Source organism: Vicia villosa, linkage group LG4 (assembly GCF_029867415.1).
Source record: "Vicia villosa cultivar HV-30 ecotype Madison, WI linkage group LG4, Vvil1.0, whole genome shotgun sequence".
NCBI classification, from domain to species: Eukaryota; Viridiplantae; Streptophyta; class Magnoliopsida; order Fabales; family Fabaceae; genus Vicia; species Vicia villosa.
In genome coordinates this window covers 172,422,617-172,441,387 of record NC_081183.1, presented here as the reverse complement: position 1 = coordinate 172,441,387, position 18,771 = coordinate 172,422,617, and the positions used below count along the sequence as shown (strand labels likewise).

The window sequence follows — 18,771 nt, the reverse complement described above, 5'->3', positions numbered from 1 at the left end:
AGGATCTCCACATTCCATGCTTAAAAGATTAGCAAGTTGCTAAGATTATCCTACTATATAAAGGGAAACATGTCATATCTTTGATACAATTTGAATTCAAACTTCATTCACTCATTTTACTCTCATACTGATTTGGAAGTTGAAGTGTTAATCTTGCAGGTCAACCACTCTTCACCGCATCGAAATCTCATGTCCAATCTCATGTCCACCGTTACAATCCATGTCCTTTGATCACCAATCCATTATGGTTCCCTTGCGGAAAATCACTCATTGTAATTTTAAACCAATTTCAACTTAATATGGCTCATAATATACTATTATATAAGAATTTCTTGGTTTGGGGTTGCTCAATACAATCTTATTTGTTTTCCTCAAATCCTATAAAATCCAAAAATGCTCATTCGCGACATCTGAAAGTAATGTTCCGGATGCACACCTAAAATTTTTCATAGCAAACTCCACTTACTAATAATTAACATTTCTTGCATATATACCTGCAGAGAATCCACAGGTAATAATATTTGAAAATTAACTCCCAGACAACCCCCTTTCATCATGGTGAAGGGTGCACCCAAAAGTTCACTTCCTAACATTAAGATTTCTTGCAGAGAAAAATTCGCAGATACAGCCAAGAAAGTAGCTGATTTTCTTAAACCTGCAAAAATACCTGAAGTTTTTGTTAATATTCAACACTTCTTGCATATTGAAGTGCAGATTTTTCTGCAAGTAATAGTTTCTAGTTTCTAGAAGTTAACTTCCAGACAAACCAGTGTAGTCATTTTAGGAGTGAAACCATATGGATACACATTTGTGACTTTCTTATTCTTGGTTTTTGTTCTAAAAATAATAATACTGTAGCCAACTGTATATGTTTTTCTTTAACTTATTTCTGACTTATTCTTTAACTAACACAAGATTTGTTAACTTCTAACCATTATTTGTAACCCCATATAAAAGATATATAGTAATGGATACTAATTAATAATTTCTATAAAAAAAATCATTCCCAGTCAATGATAAAATTGCTATTACAACATTAAAGCATATAAAATTCAATAGAATTAGCTTTCCACTGATAATTATATGCTACAAAGAAACTTTGAACCTGCTATCAAACTAATGCCAACAGACAGATTTACATATTTCTTTCCTTACCTTGATATATGGCATGACAATTACAATAGTTGCTGCAGCCAATGACAGCTGCCATAAACTCCGCTATGCCATTGCGCACACAAATTTTACTATACCATAACCCCATGGAACAGTTCATCGCCGCACTTTGACAAAACTGTTAAAAGTTAATTTCCCGTCTCTCAGCAAAAAAACTTCCCATAACTGTTTGGTCATGCAGAAGGGAAAGCCAGACTCCAGTATCAGCACCTTCCTCAACAGTATTGTTCCCTGCAAAACCTGTGAGAGCTGTCTTTACCCAACCCGGACAATAGCAGTTAATATAAATCTTTTGACCTTCTGGTCGCTCTGAAAGCTTCCTTGCCATAAGTCTTGTATAAGCATTAACAGCAAGTTTCGATACTGAGTAATCGGTATATATTTGAGGCCACCCACCTGATGTCCAACTTCCATCTTCTACTTGTTGTAAAAATGAAGATAAAGTTCTGTCAATCAGTTCCTCTGAAAGAAACTCGACATCACTCAGTTGTTCTCTCAATTCTACTTTGCTGATTCTCTATTAATCAAGCAACACATTATCAGTTTTACATTTTGCAGAAGTTATATGGCACAAAACAGGATGCAGTCAAAGCTACAAATGAAAATATTTTACCAAAATGTGTATGTTCTTGTGATATTTTTAGGAAATACATCACTGGAGAATGCTAGAAGGAGTTGCAGCATTTCAAAGGACTTTTCATTTTAGTTACATTAGAATGCAGATTTGAACATTGGAATTTTGCTAGAATATATGCAATTTAAAGTCAAACTACAGCTTATGTAAGCTTCTACTTCACCATATCAAGCCCTTTATGCCAAAAAGCCATTTTTGGTGATAACATCAAAACCAAATTTTTAATTTTAGATCGTGACTATTTATGTGCGAAGACTTTAGTTTAGCCCCAAAAAAGAAGGAAGTGGGAAAATAAAAGAATATTGGCAGCAGTCAATCCCTGATAGCGGCGCGGAGCGGCCTACCCCAAAAATGGATTAGCGGGATAACATATTGTGGGATAGCCGCTATTTGATGCTTTTTGACAAAATACATGAATGATTATTATAAACATATGAAGTACAGAGGGAAAAACAAAGTGCAGAGAGATATGAGGGAGGAACTTATGATTTTTCGTTGGAACAACTGAAGTGTAGAAACGTCGGTGAAGGAAGGTTATGGTTGAGTCTCAACTCAAATTTTAAATTGAAAAACCCCAAATTACTCGTAACATTTTAAATTTAAGGGGTAGTTCTTTTTTTTCAGAGGGGAGAAGGATAGCGGGACAAAAACCGCTCCGGGCCGGGAACCGCTCCTCCCCTACTACTCGCTATTTAGCCTATAGCGGCCGCTATAGTGTTCTGCACCGCTAAGGCTCTTCCCATAGTGGCTGGCCTACGCTCTGCTCAGCTTTAGCGAGATAGCGCCTCTATTGATTACACTGATTGAGAGTACTCAAGGGAAAGACCAAAGATCATTTTTACAAAAAAACACTGTTTACTTATATGCAACAATTTTTTCTACAAAAAGTAAAAAGATACTTACATTTCGTCTTCCATTTAGTCGACCTAGACGCGAGCTTGTATTTACTATTCGAGCACCAACAACAGATGGTTTCATCAATGGAATAAGAGCTTCAGTCAAATTTTTAATGCCATAATAATTTGTTTTGATAACCTTGTAAGCATTTTCAACAGAGTTATCAGACCCAAGATTGAAATTAACACCAGCATTGTTTACCTGCCATAGATGATGGAGGTTAGAACCATAAAATAAAGAAATGCGTTAACCTACAATCTACAATTTACATACTCCCTAGTAACATTAAATCGATTATTTTCTGCGTACAATCAAAATGGATAAAACACTTGGATAGATTCCAACAGCACATGCTATTTCAATTAAAATCAGACTGCATGAAAGAAATCACATTTTAGAAACTTACAAGAATATCTAAACCACCGTAATTTTCCTGCAACCACTCGACGAATTGGTTGATGGATGAATCGTCGACTATATCAAGTTGACGGTAAACCACATCAAAACCACTTTCTTGCAAAACCTTAATTGATTCTGTACCAGCACCAGCATCTCTTGATGTGAGTATAACAGTCAATCCATGAGTAGCAAGTTGTCTGCAAATCTCAAACCCAATTCCTCTGTTTCCGCCGGTAACCACAGCTATAGTTTCCTTTGACCACCACCTATATATACTCAGAATGACAAAAAATCAGAACAAGTTATATAGAAGAGTGTTTTACAATTCCATAAGCAATGCATGATTAGAGAGTGAGTACACTATTATCCCCTTTCACTTGAAGCTAAATTACAGTTTTTTCCTCATTGGGTTGAATTAATGGGGCACGAAATTAATTTTGTCAATCATGGATCATGAAAAATATCAGTTTCTTTGAACTACAGAGCTATAGCGCCGATATGGCAGCTATTTGATAATAGTTTGTACTAAATATCGCACTGTAGAACAATAACAATTAGTTCAAATTCTAGTAAACTATAGCGCCACTATAACCTCTATTTGACAACACTGCATGAAATTGAAGGATAGAACTTAGAACGAAGGAGTGGTTTGTTCAAAGGTCATCTATTCTTGTCATATTAGCACCCATCAAAACACAGAAGAAAGAAATAAATATCAAAATTTTATAAATTTACAATCAACACTTGAAATATTATAGATAGCTTAACTCTAAGGGTATGTTCTAGTGCGGCATGGTAAGGCTTCAACTCAACATGCCCCACTAGTTGAGAAAAATGTAATTTCGTACTTAAGGGATCATGTAATGAGGCCAAGTTCTGAAATATTCAAGAAAGCTGACCGGCCAACAGAATCACTTATACAAAAAGCACTTATACTATGATAGGTTATAAAAACAGCTTAAATCTAATACAGAAACAAATTGACTTATACATAATCACTTATACAAAAAGCACTTATACTATATATGTATAATTAAGTTGTTTATCCGGGCAAAGCTATGGATAAGTGGGAATAACAAGGTAACCCTTAACTAATAGAAAAGAAATGCAAAATGAAATATAAAAGAAGGGAGAGGTAATTAGATTGATACCTTTGTTGATCGGAATAAGGAATGGATCTTAAAAGCTGTATCTCTTGCAATCTATTTTCTCTTCGTTCTTTTGCTTTCTCATTCTTTTCTTTCTTACCCATCCAGATTCACCGGATTTGCCCACTATTTGGCTTTTGCAACGTCACTTGACAATTAGTGTTGGCGCTGCTATAAGTGCAACACCAGATATAAATGACGGAGGAAAGAAAATAAATAAATAAATAATTTTCACCATATATTTTAATGTGGCTTTTATCTTCTCTTTCTTCATGAATCCAACTATTGATATTTGTTCGTCTCATCTTTCATTATAAAATGCTCTCATTTGATATATATATATATATATATATATATATATATATATATATATATATATATATATATATGTATGTATGTATGTATGTATGTGTGTGTGTGGGTTTCATGTTTGATTCAGGATCCGTTAAAATTTCACACAAGTAGATTTAACATTAAAACACATCTAAGAAAGTCATAACTCTAGTGCGGTAAGATATCACAAAAGTTGGCATCAACTATCTATTTAAGCATGAAAGATGCTTAAACTCTCTAATATACCCTTCCAATCAAATACATCAGTTCTGACTCACTTTTAATTCTAGAAGGGAACAAAACTCCAAATTTTAGAGTCCCCTTAATATATACTTCAAAATCCAAACAATAGCTTGGTATGTGACCACTTCAGTTTGTTTATAAACCTAACTGCGTAATAGATGTTAGGTCTGGTATTATAGAGATATCTCAACGAGCCTACCAACTATTTAAAAGTTGTAGCATCTACATCATCACCCTCATCATCAGAATTCAGCTTGTAATTCATCTCAACAAGTGTGACTGCAGACTTACAATTTGTCAGCTCGAATCTCTTTAGAAGCTCAAGTTCATACTTTAGTTAATGCAGAATGATACCCTTCTTAGAGTACAAAATCTCCATCCCTGGAAAGTAAACCAACTTTCCTAGGTAAGTCATCTCAAGTTCATTCATCAACATCTTCTTGAACTTGACTATCTCATCTGAACAACTTCCTGTCAATAATATGTCATCAACATAAAGACACACCATAATCATATTGCCTCTAGAAGTATGCTGGACATAGACACCATATTCCATCTCACATTTTTGAAACTTTTACTTCTTGAAAAACGAATCAATCTTCAAATTCTAAGCTCTGGGAGCTTGCTTCAATCCATACTTGACTTTATGCAACTTGTACACCATTTCTTCCAGATTCTTTTTCACAAATCCAGGAAGTTGTGAATTATAAACTTCTTCTTGTAAAGGACCGTTCAGAAATGCAGATTTAACATGCAGATGTATCGTAGACCAATTCCTATTGGCAGCTATAGCAATAACCAACTTGATTGTTTCAGGTCTAACAACAGGTGCAAACACCTAAAAATAATCTAGCCCAGGTTTCTGAAGAAAACCTCTAGCTACTAACCTCACTTGGTGTTTCCCAATTGATCCATCAGGCTTCAATTTCACCTTGAAAATCCATTTGACTTTGATGGATTTCTTCTTCTTTGGAAGCTCAGTCAACTCCCAAGTCTTGTTTCTTTCTATAGCATCAAGTTTTTCTTTCATGGACCTCAGCGAGACTTTCTTCCTGAGTGTTTCTTCTATACTCAAAGGTGCAGAGTCTACTAACATGGCACAACGAATGACTTCGCATTCAAAGTCTATTTCAGTATCACGTAACATGTCAAACTTTGCAAACCTTCTGGGTATCTGTCTTATTATTTGAGGTCTCTGAACTTGTTTTGAATCTTCTACAAAACCTGGAATAGTGCCAGCTTTTAGACCACCTCCAAAAAACACCATTGAAATTTTGACACTTACAACAGATGTCAAGACAAATGTCCTAACAACACACAATATCAAGATAGATATTATAACATCTGCTGACTTATACCACACTTATCAAAACTAAAAGTAAATGAAAAAAATGATAAATGACACATTGAATTGTTAACCCAGTTCAATGCAAACAACACCTAATTTGGGGGCTACCAAACTAGGAAAGAAGTCCACTATCAGCAGTATTAGTTCAAAGCCTAAACACCCCTAGTTTACAACTTCTCGCCTAATTACTACCCAACGATACTTCTGCCTAGAAGTCGACATCTAGACCTGAGAAATATCCATCCCACTTCCAATCACTATAGTGATAAAACAGTCACACACCCCGTGACTAAGGGAATCCAAATAAAAAGGTTACACTTTCCAATAAAAAATACTTAGTTAAACACCCTAACTAAGAACAATACTTGATCTTGCTTAAAAGATTTGATCAAGAACATAACTAAACTCTCTTGCTTAAAATCGTCAAGAGTGAGAACGCACGTCCACTTCAATGTATCAGAAGATACATAAGTGACACAAAAGAACATAACACACGAAGAACTTGAGAGACTCCCAAAACAACAACCCTTATAGCAGCCACGGCTTTCCTTGTGTGAATGCTTGGAAAACTAGGTTTCTCAAGTTCCTTTTTATAGATACTTGCAGAATGGGCTTGGAATTTAAACTGAATTCAATCTTCTCTTTTCTGAAAACAACCGCAAGATCTTTTTACAAATTAGGAACAAATAAAATCAATTCAAATCTTAGTTTTCTAAAAGAAATCTCAAATATTCTTTTTTAAAAACAAACTAATTTGCATTTGTCATAATCATCCATTTATTGCCCGCGTCTGTAATTATTATCTGCATATTCCAGATTCTCATATTTTTCAATCAAATCTTTCAAGGTTTAAAAATCAGTCTGAACTGTCAGGATGTTCTTGTGTAGAATGTCACAACATTTGGCAGAACATCTGTCAAAACCCATAACAGCTGAACTTGTTATGATAGTAGAACAAGATGTTTCAACATCTTACTCAACATCAGTTAAGAACCATGTTTTAGCAAAATTATGTCAATTACAAAAATCATGGAACTAACAATCTCCCCCTTTGGCAAATTTTGACTAAAACAACCAAAGCACAGTTAAGTCCTGGAGATAAAACACATTTACATGATAACATACAAATTTAAACACAAACTCCAAAGATATATTAGAGATGCACAATAGTTACACAAAGAGGTCTTCTTCTTCAAAGCTCTCTGGAGCTTGTACAAACAGTCATGTCCATCATTCCCCCTGTCATCTAGAACTAGTACTCCCCCTCAAAGGGATACTAGAACATGAACTACTTACGTTCACACATCAGAGGCATATGCAGCAAAAGACTATTATTTAAACAACCTAACATTAAGAAGGATGTCAAAACATTTTGCACACATTCTTTAATCTACAGTCTTCATTCCAGTAGCAGCACAATCAAGCAGTATGACAGACTATCATGCTCCCCCTAAATAGTTGCAACATGCAACCACAATAATTATTCTCCTTAGCAGTAGCACAGTCAAGATATATGCCAACCAACATGCTGTAACATATATTGTAACATCAGGACACTCAAACACACTAACACTTTACTCCCCTTTTTTAGCCAAAAATTGACAAAAATACAGTAAATGTAAATACGTGGAAGCACAAACACTCACTAGCACAAATGGAAACACATAAATATGATGTAAACACATATATTAAACATTCATGGAAGCATATTGTTCAATAGTACACAAGCATTAGTACAAAAGTGCACATAAGTGCATACAAAAGATCACGGGACATAAGCCAATACATGATGATTTTAAAAACATACAAACACAAAAACAAAAAGAAAAATTACTAAGCACATTTGATCAAGACTCGGAGCTGCTAGCTGTTTCTCCTTCTTCATGGGTCTCCTTACTTCTAAGATGTTCTTCCTCATCCTCTTCAATGTCTTCATCCCTACAAGTCACTCCTTTGTTAGTCTTCAAGGACCTAATCAGGTATTCCAATCTGATCTTTCTCTCAGTGCTCTTTTTAATGATTGCATCCAATTCATCAGAGGTTTCTTGGAGCTCATCAATGATTCTTTTTTTTGAAGATCCACTAGCAGTCTTCTTCCCAAATGTTGTGACAATGTTTGGGACTTGTGTCCCTATGAACAGTTTGTAGTGCAGGGATAAGGGTGATTCTCGCTTGCTAATTCTAAAATCTCCTTGAAACACTGACCTTAAAATCTATTACTGATTATTACAGTAGTGTCGCCTAAATAAATTGACATTCCAAGTAAGAGTAGTTTTTATTATTAACCTAACATATTATAGAGAGAAAAATTGAAAGAGAAAAAGTGACTAATGGTGACAGGAGCGTTAAACCTTTGAACATTACTTTCTTTGACAAGAATTTAAATGGGTTTGAGGTATAGTAGGATGGTTGGACATTTGTGGAGGCTGGAGTTCTGGGCATAGGTAGACATGGTTGGATGTTTTTGGATGTAGAGATTAGAAATAATGGCTGAAGAAAACGGAATGCTTGCGAGAGAAAAAAGTTGCAGAAGAAATAACGAAGCAGAAATGAAGATGATTTCATTTAGTGAGAAGATGGAGATGAAGTTTGGAAGAAATTGCTGAGAAATTATTGCAGAGCAGGCCGATTAGATGTTAATCTTTATCAAAAAAGTGAAAGGAAATGTGGAAGAAATTTGAAAATAAAGTGCAAAGTAAGAATAATATAATAATAGGTTTAATTGGAAGCATAGCTAGATGAAGCAGCAAAGTAGATAAATTATACCCAAAAAATAATAATTGTGACAGTGTGTAAAAGAAGCAAGGGCAATTTCAACTTTTCCAAAATATCTTGTGTTCTTATATTATAGATAGATAGATTAAATAATTAATTTTTATAAAAAATTTAATTCATATTCAACTCTTTCTAGGTTTTATTCAAGAACATATGTGGGTACCAGGAACATTTACATATCTATAAATACATAGCTATTGCTTATAATAAAAAAAGTTAGATGTAAATGAAGAGTTACTCGTCTGAGAACTACAACAAGATTAGGTTGTTTGCATGGGATTAGTTATTAATGTACCAGAAGAAGACCATGAACCGCTAGTACTATTATTTCTAACATACTCATCATCAAGTGAATCTTGTGGATAAAGGTATGGTTTATTGGGCATTTGCAAATCCTCATCTTCTTCTTCAAGCATCTCAATCACTTTATCCATCGAAGGACGCTCATCAGGTTTTGTCTGGATACACCATAAAGCCACAATCATCATTTTCTTTGTCAATTTCATTTCCTGATTGGTGTCATTCTCAATTGTAACTTCTCTTCCATCATGTAATCGACCATAGACCCAAAATGGGAAATAAAGTTGGCTGGATTGCTCAGCCGATTCATTCAAGTTCTTTCTTCTACTTGCTATCTCCATTAACAGCATCCCAAAACTATACACATCGGCTTTGTAAGATACTGTACCAACATTTCTATAGAATAGTTCAGGGGCCATATATCCAATGGTTCCTCCTACTGCAGTTAATGACACATTACTGTTATCTGTAGGACAAAGTTTCGCTAGTCCAAAATCTGAAACTTTTGGATTAAAATTCTCATCAAGAAGGATGTTATGAGGCTTTATGTCAAAATGTAAAATTTTCATATTGCAACCATTATGCAAATACTCAATGCCTCGAGCCACTCCGAGAGAAATGGAATATAATTTTTCACAACTCAAGGAATAACTCTCTTCAATGTGAGAAAATATGTATTTTTCAAGTGACCCATTTGGCATGAATTCGTATATAAGAGCACGTTCTGATCCTTCTATGCAAAAACCAATCAGTTGTACTACATTAACATGGTGAATCCTACCAATGGTAACAACCTCATTAACAAAATCTTGTCCGTTGGACTTGGCTTTGTCCAATACTTTGACAGCTACAAGATGACCATTCTGAAGTTGTCCTTTGAAAACAGATCCATAGCCTCCTTTACCTAATTTTGTCTTGAATTGGTTGGTTATCTTTTTTATTTCTTTGTAAGAGTACCTTAATGGCATGATGTTATTGCTACTACGTAGAAAACCTTCGATGTCATCGTACATTGATAAATGTTTCCGTCGACATTTCCATATCAATAATCCAATGATACATGGCATTCCAAGAACAAGTTTGAGAATGTAAAGAAAAACCAACTCACCTATAAAGAAGAGGAAATGAGAAAAATAAGTCTTACACTTTGTTTCACATGTCTTGCATCTTGTTAAGAGAATGTGAGGACATACCTATGTAAATTGAGATAGATGCAATTATAACAATTTTTTTGCCAATTCCTGCAAGAACATACACAAAACATGATTAACAATCAAACTATCAATTTGTCTAGTGTGGACATCATGAACTGTATCCCATAATATATAGCAAGAACGATTAAATTTAGATTAAGAGAAAAACTTAAATTACTTTGAGAAAGGTGGAGTTGTTTAGTGCAAACCTGGTACACATCGAGGCTGGTTATATTGATCGACTTCCACAGACCATATATCTTTACAAAAACTATTAATCCAAGAAAGTTCAATTCCATCAAACATCATGCGACGAATGTTCTTGCAAGAAATGTTGTTGTTTCCATCTTCAACATGCCAAGATGTGAGAAACATCAATTCAATACGACACTTGTCTCTCAGCCCCAATTGTGAAAGAGTTTTGTTGTAGCCACTAACATAGAAAGAATTCTTATACTCTAAATGTGAAGAACTATTCATGCAGTTAGGACCATACATGTGACCAGAAGAATGTTGCACTGGATTTGGACAAGTCACATAGAGCATAGATTTTGTTAATATATCTGTATAAGAAAAGTTTTTGTATTGATAGAAAAGGTAGGGTGATGAGAAGGAAGAACTGAAATTGTAGCCTCCTAAAGAATAATAAGGAGGGAGTGAATTGTTAGATCGAAGATTGAAATCCAATAGTCGGATAGTGAAGTTGTTGTAATGAATTGATTGTACATAGTATTTTCCATTTGTTCCATTGTACAAAATCAATTGGTTGTTGTCTTCGCATGATAGGTTGTATCTTGTGTCACCACAGTTTAGTGGACTGTCTTTCAGTCGGAAAGGGTATGTGATGTTATGAACACCGCACTTTCGAGAACACGATTCTTGTTGTTCATCACCATACACTTTGTTGGACGAGAATATTATTAGTATGAGTAACACATCCACCATAAGAAGGGTTAAGGGTGGCATTTTTGGTTTTCTGATATCAAGTGGAAAATACTCACTTTAATTGCACGAGAAGCATCAAATAAAAAACAAGGAGGAAGATTAACTTTTTAAAAGTCTTTGGATGAATTTGGATAGATGTTGACTGGGGTAGATAGTTATTATTCACTGCCACCACATATATACAAGAGCCAAGGTCGGTAAGATGGAGTTTGGGAAGATATTCAAATACTAATTCAAAGTGGACCACCATATAACTTGTTATATCAACATCATATATATAGGTTCGTCCAAATTAACAAAGATTCGCAAAGTCGGCAAAGCTTGCTAGAACACTTGTGTAGTTGACTTTAGTTAACCTATTACATATCATGGTTTTAAATTACATTGCGATTGCAGCTGTAATTGTGATTGTGGTCGCCACTACAAGAAAAATGCCCCCCATTGACGTGATGTTGTGACGTGGGTAACATGTGGCATAAAAAGTGTGGTTGCGACGTTGAGAGCATGTCACTATAATTTTATTTAATAATCAAAACTAAAATATCATATGGGGAGTTAGAGAATACTTTTTTTTAAAAAATAAGTTGTGATGTTGGGACCATATCGCAACATCTAAAATAAAAATAAAAAACAAAATATGTAACATACATATAAGGTGGATAACTTGAAATTTTCAAATTTTTAGTTGTGACGTGTATAGCATGTCGCAATATTTTCAGAGGGAAAAAATGTGCACTTGACTTGACTGGATGCAGGTAATGGCAGGGAGAAGCAGTAAATGCAGATGACCGTTTGGGTTACGACGTGGGATCCACGTAGGAAATTTGCGACGTGATTCCCACGTCTCTGATTCCTGTACACTTTTTGACCGTTGAGCATATTGCGACGTGGAAGACACGTGTGTAACTTACGGCGTGAATCCCACGTCGCTGATTATCTCATATAAACCATTTTTCAACGTTGCCATAACTCAGTACCCAAAAAGAAGAAATTGTTTCTTTTTCTCTCTTTCCTCCCATTATTCTTCTCTCTCTATTCCTCTTCTTCCATTCATTCTTTCCTTCTATTCTTCCATTATAATTTCTAAAGGTATGTTATTTTAATAATTTATTTTAATTGTATTTTTTTTCATTTAAGTATGTCATTTATAGTGGTGTTCAAAACCAAATTAACCCAATAGAAAACCGCAAACCAAACTGAATCAAACCGCATTATGGTACAACCAAAATTTTACTTAACTCACATTCAAACCAAACCTAAATCTATTATACATTAGCCTTATGATTACGAACAACTTTCCCATCCTTACGTTTATGTTCTCAATTCCAGTCTTCCCAAATCTCTCCTAGAAGTATTACGTCATCTTCCTCACATACATCTTACCTTTTCTTCTCTAATCTTTACTATCTTATATTCTTTCTTTTTCACCTTCTCATTTTTATGCAAATGTTCCCTCTTTCAATTTCATTTTTATAGCACATCTTCTTCTATAATCTCTCCTCTCTTATGTTCTTAATTTCTTTCTCATCTTCACTAATCTCTCATCTCTTCTATTTTTTTGTTTCATTATAACATTTTGATACTGTTTTGTGCTATTATTTTATGTATATTATTTCACTTTTGTCTAATCTAATTTATACATATTAAATGGAAGTTGTTGTCTAAATATGACGAGTTTTGTAGTTATTTGGTAGTGTATGAATGACTAAATATAAAGTTACGTTGTCATCTATATGTGTATGTATGACTCAATAAAATATTTATAAAAAATTGAACAACTGAACCGAACCAAACCACATTTGTTTGGTTCGGTTCAGTTTTTTTTCTAAAAGCCAACTAAACCAAACCAAACCGCACGTTTTTTCTCTTGCGGTTCGGATGAATTTTAGCGTTAAAACCGTCCAAACCGCTCCGCGAACACACCTTATTTATACTAATTTAGAAATTTAATTTATGATAATTTTTTTCTTTAAGTATTAAAGTGGAGAGGATTGAAGAATGTTGAAGAGGTTTAAAGAAAGATTGGACAAAAAAGATTGAAGGAGATTGAAGAAGAGGTATTTTTGCAATTTTAATTTTGATATATTATTTGGATTGTTGGTTGATTTTTAATTATTTGGATTTTTATATTTAAATAAATATTTTTTATTAATATTGAAAAAGAAATAATAATAAAACCTTTTATTTATAATAATTAGTTTTTTTTTTATAAAAAATTTAAGTTTAGTGACGTGATATATATGTCACTAATTTGTGACATGTGTACCACGTCGCAACACTCAAAATGAAAACTAAAAATATTCGTTGATGAGTGACGTGAGATTCACGTCGCAAACTTGTGGCATGGCTTTCACGTCACAAGCTGTCTCCGATTTCTGTGTCTTGTCTGCCTTTTCTGTGTCATACACTGTAAGACAAAGAAGCAACAATTACTTATTTTTTAGATGCTAGTTGATGGAGATAAGGAAGATTGAAGAAGCACAACTGGATATTTTTTCCAAGTAATTGGTGCCCCAATTTCATGGTGTTCGAAGAAACAACCAGTGGTGGCATTATCATCGTGTGAAGTTGAATATATAGCCGGATCCTATTCTTAATGTCAAGCAATTTGGATCAGATCGATACTTGAAGAAATGGAGGTAGAAGTAAAGAATCCCCTTGTGTTGCAAATTGACAACAAGTCAACCATAAATCTGGCAAAGAATCCAGTTCTGCATGGAAGGAGTAAGCATATCGAAGCTAGATTTTACTTCCTAAGGGAAAAGGTAAATCGAGGTGAACTTGAAGTTAGGCATTACTCAAGTGAAGCACAGTTGATCGACATTTTAACCAAAAGATTGAAGATCGACAGATTCCTAAATTTGAGAATGAAATTAGGAATAGTTCAGATCGACTATTTTTAGAATATGTTCGACAACTTGGATTATAGGGGGTATGTTGAAATATTATTGGGATATAAATAATCATAGTCTGTATCATTATTTGTTCAATTTAAGTGAATAATATAATTCTTATTTTTTATTACTCTTTCTTTCTTTTTGGTTTATCACCACCGGTTTAGTCCGGATCGAGAGTCAGTTCTGGCATCAAGTGGTTCCAGCTACCTCTCGATCGCAGTTGCAGGGGATCGAATCGTGGTTCTCCTTACCAAGTCCAGCGCCAATCACCATTGGACCAACTAACAATTGGTTATTAGTCTCTCTTTCTCTCCTCACTAAAAATGCCTCACACACTAACAACCATGTTTGTCGGGCTCCATGCATTTATGTTTGAGTTTCTTCTTAGCATTTCAACAAAGGTGGGTTCCTTCTCGATTTTCAACTGAATCAATCCTTCAGACATCTCGTGTGAAAGTCATGAATATTGTTATGAATATCATTACTTTTTATATATCATTCAAATTTATAAATCGCCTTTGATTTAGATTTAATACATATTCAATCAAAAATTTAGGCGTCTTCAATGTTGTCAATAATTGTAGGCGTTGTCATGTACGTATGCAATCTGTCGTTTTATCCTATTAACATGCATCTTGTAAGTTTGTTATTAGTTTCATCCTTTTTTTTCTTATTTTTAGTGGAATTTATAATTTTTAAATCGAGGTACACTTTCAATTTGAATGAATAAATATAATTTTTTTAATAAGTTATTTAAGAGTATAATTGAAAAATCATATTAATGCTTATTTGATATTGTAAAATTATTCATTAATTAAAAACATTTAAAAAAAACTTATAATTTAAAACAGAGTAATAAAATGGTTTATTCTAAGTGAATAAAACTACCACGTAAAAAAATCTGGTCCTCATTCCTTTTGAAATTAAAAGAAAAGAGTCTATAAATCTTGTCTCAATTGAAAAAAAAAATCCATATTAGTAGGTTAGAGGTCACTCAGATTAAAATCTAAAAATTCACAACTGTTTCTATGAATTTGTAGCATATATTACCACTTCTCATATAAATGAAAATAAAAAGTAAAAGAGAAGGACACAGTGCACAAAGTGTGTGCATTTGATTTAGTAGTTAATCTTACACGAGACGCCAAAGTAACTTTATGTCTCAGTATTTCTTGGTTCCTTGGGATCACTTACTGATGTACCATATGAACTCCATGAGCTATCATCGTTAACATTTTCTACTGGTTCATCTTGTAGACAAAAGTAAGGCTTATTAGGGAGGGAGGGTCAATGAGTTGCACCACATTAACATGGTGAATCCTACCAACAGTAGCAACTTCATTTATGAAATCCTGACCATTGGACTTTGCTTTGTCCAATAATTTGACTGCTACAAGACGACCACTTCGAAGTTGTCCTTTAAAAACCGATCCATAACCTCCATTGCCTAATTTTATTTTGAATTGTTTTGTTATATTTGTTATATCTTTGTAGGAGTACCTTACTGGAACAATGCTATTATCACTACGGAGAAAATCTTCGATGCCATCATATATAGAAAAATGTTTTTGTCTCCATTTGTAGATTAACAATATAATGAAACAGAAAGTTCCAAGAGCCGGTTTAGCAATTAATAAGAAAATTAAACCCAGCATCCCACCTATAAAAAAGTGGAAAAGAGATAGAAATTTAAATAAGGTAGAAAAAACCTGCAAGTAAATATAAAGACCGATCTCTCAAGACGAGGAGAACTACACTATACATCAAAATTCTCCCTCAAGATAATTTATCTCTGCTAAAGTTTGATAAATGAAGTTTATGAAATGTTTTAGTAAAAAATTATCAACATTTATTCACATCTTGCAAGATATTAATCAACTCCAATTTGATCAATCTTCATTATCAATATTTCCACTATAAGGCATTTATCCAACAACTATATTTACCCTAGGACTCCATAGACCCCTCTAGTAAGGGTTGCCCACCCAAAAATCATATTAATGGCTTAAGATAAATAGTCAATATTCTCTCCGTATCTCTCATATTTCTCTCTTGATCACCGCTCTAATACTTGTCAAAAATATTTAGATGAGGATAGCTATAACACCTGGATTTACACTCAACCAATCACATTTTTTTATTAATTAAATAATAAATTAGATTTTAAATAAATTTAAATTCTCTCTCTTCTTCTTGATTGTTCCTAAATATATGGATTTAGGTTCGTGTCCATGCAATAATTGCTCTCTTACAAGTTGTCTCTCTATTTCTACTTTCTTTCACACGTCTCTCTTTCACCCTCTCTATCTTTTACGCTTATGTATCTCTTCTTTCCTCATTTAGTCCCTCCTTCTCTCTATATTTCAATTTTAATCTTATATATATATATATATATATATATATATATATATATATATATATATATATATATATATATATATATATATATATATATATATATATATATATATATATGGGAGCGTATCCAATGAGAACTGATATTTATGTGAGAAACGAGAACTATCAATACTGATCATTTGATTTAATTAACGGTTATGATTTAAAAATTTCATATAAAGAACACTTTACTTGATTTTTTCTAGTATGGTTAATATTTTAAAGATATTCTAACCAAAAATATTTTTATTTGATTGAATTATTATAAAAATATTGTGAAATATATTTATTATAATTAAAATGTATTTTGTATTTGTATTTTAAATTAAAATTCTCTAAACTATATATATATATATATATATATATATATATATATATATATATATATTTTTCAAGACTAAAAAAATACTAAAAAATATTATAAACTTTAAAATAATAAGAAGTATATTTTTTTAATCAATATATTTTTATTTAAATTATATTCAATTAGAACTATACCATCTAATGTTTTTGAAAAAATATTAGTTCTTACAAAATTAATATAACTTATAAAAAAATGTAACGTTAATTAATTCTCACATGTAGCATTTTTAAAACATAAAAACATGCTACCAAATATTTTAATAACAATTTCATCATTGCAATGGAGATTAATATTAAAAAATACTACCTCCGTTCCTTTTTATAAGAGAAAATTCACTTTTTACATTCATTGAATAATCAATGTATCTAATCTATAAAGAGACCAAATACATTAGTTATTCAATGAATCTAAAAAATGACTTGTCTCTTATAAAAAGGAACGGAGGTAGTAATTACATAGCTCATTTATTGATTTATCAGTAATTTAAAATTTTGATTTAATAAACAATAAGCATCTGGTAAAATTATCATTCTTCTAACTCCATATAATTTAAATTGACCCCTTTTTAATTTCAAACAATAATTTATTTTCTTTAGAAAATCAAATTATTTTATTTTTTAAAACTACCGATATTTTAATGAAAGAGTTATCCAGTTAGAATTAAGTTTCACTTATTAATATTTATTCTGATTAAATTGTTATTAAAAATATTTGAAGTTTTATTTGATTTTAAAAGTAATTTTAGAACAATTTATTTAACTAAATAAATTATGAAAAAATATAATTCTATAAAATATGAGATACAATGTTAAATAAGTTCCGTTTAAATTTAATTTAACTTTTAAGAGTTATTATTTTAAAAACATTTATATGATATAATTTTATTTAAAATAATTTTAATATTTGGAAGATGAGTAAATAATTCATGCTTATGATAGTTTTAAAATTATTTATTTTCTCAAGTTTTATTTTTGAATATTTTTTAGTCTTGAAAAGTATTTATGGTTTAGATAATGTTAATTTTAAATAAAAATATTAAATATATTCATATCCTAACTATATTTAAGTATATTTAAGACAAATATTGTAACAATGATTTACTTAGCAAATAAAATAATTTCTTGATTGCATTTACAAATATTGATGTTAAAGAAAAAAATCAAGTAAAGTGTTCTTTATATGGAATTTTTAAATCATAACCGTTAATTAAATCAAATGATCAGTATTGATAGTTCTCGTTTCTCACATAAATATCAGTTCTCATTGGATACGCTCCCTATATATATATATATATATATATATATATATATATATATATATATATATATATATATATATATATATATATATATATATAGGGGACGACTCAAGTGAGAACACTTGGTTATTATGAGAAATAAGAACAAAGAATCACGACCATTAAATTTTGATTTTGTTGATTTTAATGGACTGGATTGGTTTCTCTTTCTATAATCCTTAATATTTAATTTAATTAAAACATAGAAAGAGAAACCAATCCAGTCCATTAAAATCAACAAAATCAAAATTTAATGGTCGTGATTCATTGTTCTCATTTCTCATAATAACCAAGTGTTCTCACTTGAGTCGTCGCCCATATATATATATATATATATATATATATATATATATATATATATATATATATATATATATATATATATATATATATATATATATATATATATATGAAAAAAAAGATTCACC

At 32.0% G+C, this 18,771-nt stretch overlaps 1 protein-coding gene and 1 pseudogene across 1 annotated transcript; both read right to left on the bottom strand.

The window, feature by feature from the left end:
- On the bottom strand, window positions 1-4,422 carry LOC131595958 ((+)-neomenthol dehydrogenase-like). The gene is made up of 4 exons (XM_058868500.1): window positions 4,255-4,422; window positions 3,111-3,369; window positions 2,711-2,905; window positions 1-1,690 (listed from the first exon to the last, which is right to left on the bottom strand). Exons 1-4 carry the CDS (start codon window positions 4,353-4,355, stop codon window positions 1,295-1,297), a joined length of 951 nt encoding a protein of 316 aa, XP_058724483.1. The 5' UTR covers window positions 4,356-4,422; the 3' UTR covers window positions 1-1,294.
- A 4,689-nt stretch (window positions 4,423-9,111) lies between these two features.
- LOC131595957 (LEAF RUST 10 DISEASE-RESISTANCE LOCUS RECEPTOR-LIKE PROTEIN KINASE-like 2.8) lies at window positions 9,112-11,432 on the bottom strand (annotated as a pseudogene).
- Window positions 11,433-18,771: the final 7,339 nt, after the last annotated feature.